This window comes from Hippocampus guttulatus, unplaced genomic scaffold, assembly GCF_054856545.1.
Source record: "Hippocampus guttulatus isolate MCC_2025c unplaced genomic scaffold, RoL_Hgut_1.0 HiC_scaffold_102, whole genome shotgun sequence".
Classification (NCBI taxonomy): domain Eukaryota; kingdom Metazoa; phylum Chordata; class Actinopteri; order Syngnathiformes; family Syngnathidae; genus Hippocampus; species Hippocampus guttulatus.
The window spans coordinates 22,844-28,843 of NW_028233791.1; the positions used below are offsets into that span (position 1 = coordinate 22,844).

At 42.2% G+C, this 6,000-nt stretch overlaps 1 protein-coding gene across 1 annotated transcript; it reads left to right on the forward strand.

The window, feature by feature from the left end:
• Window positions 1-1,175: 1,175 nt before the first annotated feature.
• Window positions 1,176-4,961, forward strand: LOC147185535 (fibronectin type III and SPRY domain-containing protein 2-like). The gene is made up of 9 exons (XM_086104595.1): window positions 1,176-1,444; window positions 1,564-1,725; window positions 2,076-2,171; window positions 2,703-2,936; window positions 3,038-3,060; window positions 3,172-3,293; window positions 4,162-4,326; window positions 4,415-4,549; window positions 4,793-4,961. Exons 2-9 carry the CDS (start codon window positions 1,573-1,575, stop codon window positions 4,951-4,953), a joined length of 1,089 nt encoding a protein of 362 aa, XP_085960721.1. The 5' UTR covers window positions 1,176-1,444; window positions 1,564-1,572; the 3' UTR covers window positions 4,954-4,961.
• The last annotated feature ends 1,039 nt before the right edge of the window (window positions 4,962-6,000 follow it).

The window sequence follows — 6,000 nt, forward strand, 5'->3', positions numbered from 1 at the left end:
ATTTGTAGTATTATTACTACGCCCACTTTTTGCCCTTCTAAATCTTCCACATTTCTCTACCCATTCAAAGTCAAAGCTACAAACTGTTAGGTCACATTTGACCCGTTTTGAACGTAATGTAATGCAATGTAATTTGCAGCAATCCCACACTTTGACCAATGTTACCCTCACATAAGATGAAATAAACCATTAATCACCGTTTTAAATCTCAGACTTATTACATTTGGGAAAAATCTGGAGCTAATAGCATGATATTCTGTGGCCAACTGTCACAATTGACTTTGAAGCTGGAAAATGGACAGCAGCCTATTTAAGTTTGGATTCATTCATTCATATGGGAGCTATTTATCAGATTTCCCAAACTAGAAATGACATATTCTACATACTCCACATCTCCTGATGGATTCAGACCCTGTCTAAATCCAAGTCTCACATGCTACTTTTCAACAATTCAATTATTAATTAATTAATTCAATAATTCACATGACCTGTCTACAATAAATGCATTCTCTATTTTGAAACTGAGATTAATGGAGGGAGGTGTCCAATTAGCAGCTATAATTTTTTTTTAAATTCTATATTTGTATTATATAGTGAGGCGGCCCGGTAGTCCAGTGGTTAGCACGTCGACTTCACAGTGCAGAGGTACCGGGTTCAATTCCGGCTCTGGCCTCCCTGTGTGGAGTTTGCATGTTCTCCCCGGGCCTGCGTGGGTTTTCTCCGGGTACTCCGGTTTCCTCCCACATTCCAAAAAAAAACATGCATGGCAGGCTGATTGAACTCTCTAAAATTGTCCCTAGGTGTGAATGTGAGCGTGGATGGTTGTTTGTCTCTGTGTGCCCTGCGATTGGCTGGCAACCGATTCAGGCTGTCCCCCGCCTACTGCCCGAAGACGGCTGGGATAGGCTCCAGCACCCCCCGCGACCCTAGTGAGGATTAAGCGGTTCGGAAAATGGATGGATATTATATAGTAGCAGGTATGCATGTTCAAGCAATATAGACACTAAGGATACGTTGTTAAGTTTCCGCATCTTGTTAACAGTTGTTGAAAAAGCACAAAAGGAATAACATGTGATATCAATAGATAAAAATGAGCCAGTGTAAGATTTTAGAAATTACGAGAGTCACTGAAGGCGTCATACCCCTCCAGTATTCGCGTTCAATTTTCAGTCACGTCTGGGGATTTCCACCTTGTGATGTCAGAATGAAACCGAATTTTAAAACCTTTAACCTCATTTTTTGTTGTAAATGTATACTGTATTCAATAAACAACATAGACGGTGTTGGCTTCTATTCTCAGGATGTTTGAGATATTTTTGACATTTGATCAGTGTGTGCCTGCTTCATCTATTTCCGTCACAGCTTCTGCGTGTGTTGCTGCTCTGCTCACAGTTAGTTTGTGCACGTTGGCCTGCAATGGTGGCGTAAAACCTGATTCCTAGCGGTGAATATTCCTCCATTTTTACATTCAGTCCGCATGCATTATCTTACTACAGTACTTTTGTTCAAAGTCTTATTCAGCATTTATTGCGTGTCACTCAGTGTTATAATGTCCTCCCACAGTCATTCGTCATGGATCTGTATGAGATCAGGGGAAGTAGATTGGATGTCATTGCAGAAGAAGCTGAATACCAGGAGTTGAATAGAGACATGGCCAGCCCTCTGAAGAAGTCCCCTGGAGTGAAGGATAGACATGATGATGTGTTTGGCAATGGTCGTATTGAGGTAGGAAGCTGAACTCATCTTCTAACTCTTCAGTTTAATGAGGCAGGAAAATGTTCCCAGTCAGATACAGTACAGGCATTGTAGTGTGCCGAACTGTCTTACTATCAGGCACAAAGAGTGTACTAGTAGCTACTCAAGCTGCTGGATATCAAATAAATGCTCAGGTGGCATTCCACACAATGTCACAAATTGAAAACACTGCTTTCTAGGATTAAAAGTCTGTCAGTCACTTTGTCGCACTGTTGACAGGTGTTGCCAGTCACAAACAGCAACACTTTTAAATGCCCATGTATTTCGAACTAATTAACTTGAATGAAGGAGTCATTTTAAGTTTGTTCAAACCCTTGTAGAGTGAAATCAACAGCACCAGGAATCAGTTGCAAGGGAAGGTGGCTGAGATGGAGAACTTTGCAGGACACCTGGAAGAAATTTTTCTCACTGTCGAGGTAAAATGTTTTCCTAAGAGCAAGAAAATCAGCCATCCATCCATCCATTTTCGAATCTGTTTATTCTCATGAGGGACGTGGGCGTGCTGGAGCCAATCCCAGCTGTCTTTGAGCTGTAGGCAGGGTACACCCTGAACCGGTGAGGCCGACGTGCTAACCAGTTGCCCACCGTGCCACCATGAAAATAATAAAAGATATGATTTCATTATATCTGTAAACAATAGGTGCCAAAGTACTTCGAGGTGGAAGAAAATTGATCAACAGTAGTCACAATTTGGGTTGTACTGCCAGATATAAACCCCAAAAGGTTTCATTTTTTTCAATTTCCTTACAAAATATAAATCCAGTGAAATTTGTAGGTGAATAAATAAATCCTGAGTGCATGACGTCAGGAGCTGTTGGTACGGAGAAGATAGCCAGACTGCTTCATCAGACAAAGCTGTGTCTTTTGCCACCCTGGAAGCATGTGTGACATCATGGTGAAAAGGTCTTGCCAAGTGTTAAAAGCTCTGCAAATGATACACCACGCAGGAGAATTTTGGCAGACGTGAGCAACACTTGGAGCATCACTACACAGATGTTCTTCAGACAATATCGCAGCGTTATGACGAGCGAGCAGCTAGATTGGAAGATGAAAAGAAGAGGAAGCTGGAGGCCCTTTACGCTCAGCTGCTGGCCTGTGGGCATGCGTTGGATGCCTCCAAGGAGCTCATAGAGGAGGCTAAGGAGGTTTATCGGAGCCAGGACAAAAGGGTTTTTCTCAAGGTATGAATCCATCCAGATTCAAATCTGTCTAGAGATTGCGCCACTAATCTTATCTATCCATGTTCATGTATTAACTCATCTCCATTTTCGTTTTATGACAGACAGTTGTTCCAACTCTTAAACGGTAAGCAAGACACCGCCCAGTGTAAATCCATTATCTGAAGTAGTCCGATTTGTATTTATTAATCGGGATAAATGGCAGAATTCAGCATTAGGTTTTTTTGGACTTCATCAGAATTGAGGAGTTTGCCAAAGAGGAGATGGACCTCACACTGGCAACAAATCTTGATTTTGAAACACCACTCGCTGATCTGTCAGATGTCAAAAGCATGATGGACTCCATCAACATCGTTCCAGGTTTGATTTACATTTTGGTTTTGCAGTTTCATAACTGTTAGGGATGTGGGCGGCATGGTGATTGACTGGTTAACATGTCCGCCTCACGGTGCAGAGGTCATGGGTTTGAATCCGGCCCAGGGGAGGGGACGCTAAACTGCACATAGGCTGATGGTCTCTGGCTGCAGGCTCCAAAGTACAAACTGCGGGGGATAATTTTTTTGTGGATCAGTAATGACTGAAATATTGTTGGCCGATCAAGTATTTTCCCATGGAAATTGGTGGCTGATCAATCGGCATGCCTCTAAATGTGTCATACTCGAAAAACACCGCAACCACTTAGCTGCACCCGTTTTGATTGCATGAGAGGGATAAATACAGTTCAGGAAATGCACCACACTTCTACGTCGCTGCATTCAGCCACAACACTAAACATAAACTTCAATCTAATCTTTGCTCATAAAGCACAATCAATACTAAACACTGTAGCCCAAAGCGGATATATACCGGTACTGTTAAAAAGTTATAGGTCAAATGAAGAAATAAACATCAGTCTAATATATCAATAATACTGAGAGGATGAAATAAATGCAATTTGCATGTCACGTGACTCATTAGTATAACAAGGTCTCAGATGTGAAACCTGCACCAATGGGTGGGCTCACTTTTGTTGCGTGTTATTTTGAGGAGACAGATAATGTACCCTCTTGTATCAGCTGAAAACTAACTACAGGTACACTACTTTACATTGTCGCAGAGTGTCATTTCTTCAGCATGGTCTAATGACAAGATATTTTGACAAACTTATGAGTGGGATTCATGTGAGATATTGTTTATAACTATGAAACACTGGCTGCCATGCCAAGTAAAGACCACGGGATGTCCACAGCTCCATCCGCCCCGGTCATCAACCCCCAAACGGCGAACTCGGCCACCCAGACATCCCTTCGTGTATGTTGGAGTCTGTTCTCCGACGACACAGTGGAGTTCTACGAGCTGTACTACAGACTGGTGCTGCAGAATGCGCCTCTGGACAGCACTACTGCCCCACAAGGTACGTCTGCATCTGTATCACAACACCATCTGCATTTGATGCCGTTTTTATTTTTCGAACCAGTTGTACCCATTGCTTTCGCGTCTAGTAAGGAAGGCAAAAGTGAAAGAGACCCACTGCACTGTGAAAGAGCTTCTGCCCGGTGCTCAATATGAGCTCTGGGTGACAGCCACCAACACAACAGGCATCAGCCCAGCCAGTGAGAAGGCCTTATACATGACAGGTAATTAACGAGAAGTCTGGTTCTGAAGTCATGAAGCACGATTACTATATTATTGTTGCTAAGTAGATTTTTATGGTATCTGTACTTGATATGAGTTCTGTATTTATTTTTCTTACATTTTACCGTTATTCCCGACATTTAAAATCAGATTATCTCCTGAAAATAGAATTTTTGTTTGTCCTCAGCCTTCCATGATTGATGCGGTCAGGGGGAATCAAAGCTAAATCTCTCATTTCTCCACAGTTCCATCTCCTCCAGTGATCAAGCAGAGACAGTGTTGCAGCAGCCCGGAGGCTGCTCTCATACGCTGGGAGTCGGGAAACCCCGACCCTGTTGACTCCTATACTGTGGAGCTGACCGAACTGAAAGGGTCAGACTGCAATGAGAAAGGGGTCACTGAGTAAGAGCACCTCATCACACTACATGATTTACAACAGAGCTTCCCAGTTGGGAGTTTTTATCTCCCATCTTTATCTTCAACTGGGATTTTTTTTTTTTTTTAAGCCTAGACTATTGCAGTATGTCAAGATAAAATTGTCGTAGTTTATTATTGGGAGTAACACCTCACAAAACTAATACACTTAAAGTCAGCCATGAATTTTTGATGCAACACACTACCATTAGGCAATATTTTTCTTAACATGCATCACATTGCATGTTAACTCCAGTGTGACCCGTGTTCTTACAGTACACCCAGTACACATGAAGTGGGACCTGAAAAATGTCCAGTCAGAACTCGCCAATTCTCCCTGACTCCCTAGGGCGGGGGTCGGCAACATGCGGCTCCAGAGCCACATGAGGCTCTTTAGCGACATCTAGTGGCTCCCTGGAGCTTTATAAAAATGTTTGAAAATGGAAAAAGATTTTGATAGTAGGCTAAAATAGCTCAAATAGATATAGATACATGTTGCAGCTCCGAAAAAGGAGAGCTGTGGTGTTAATTTTTTAAAACGTACACTTTATGCTTTTAAGTCTCGACAGACACGTCGGAATCCGACTCCGTGCCTTCTCTCTTCTCGTTCGACTTGAGAGGCGTTCAAAGACAGCCTCCAAAAAGGGGAATTTTTTATGATCACTTCACTGACACTAAGAAAAGCAAAAATAATGCACCAAAACAAAAAAATCAAGCGAGGAAATTACAAAATAAATTCTATGGGGGCGTTTGTGAACACACAACAAAGGAATGAATAACCTTCATTGTTTCCTTCATTGTAATTATAGAAGGCTTTTATTTTTTTTGCGGCTCCAGACATGTTTTTTTTGTCCTATATGGCTCTTTCAACATTTTGGGTTGCCGACCCCTGCCCTACGGTACAGTTCTTGAAGAACAGTTCCCCTGACTACAGAAATTAGCAGTATGTACCTGCTGTTAAATTTCTACTTTGGGCTTTTTTCTTCTTCTTCTTCAATGCTTTCATAAACACGGCAATGTTAGTGCTTGCAGAGGACAC

Coding starts and splice junctions, on each gene's coding strand:
- LOC147185535 (XM_086104595.1), top strand. CDS start 1,573: ATGGATCTGTATGAGATCAGGGGAAGTAGATTGGATGTCATTGCAGAA. Junction 3,061..3,171: donor GTTGTTCCAACTCTTAAACG/GTAAGCAAGACA, acceptor GGACTTCATCAG/AATTGAGGAGTTTGCCAAAG. Junction 4,327..4,414: donor CAGCACTACTGCCCCACAAG/GTACGTCTGCAT, acceptor TTTCGCGTCTAG/TAAGGAAGGCAAAAGTGAAA.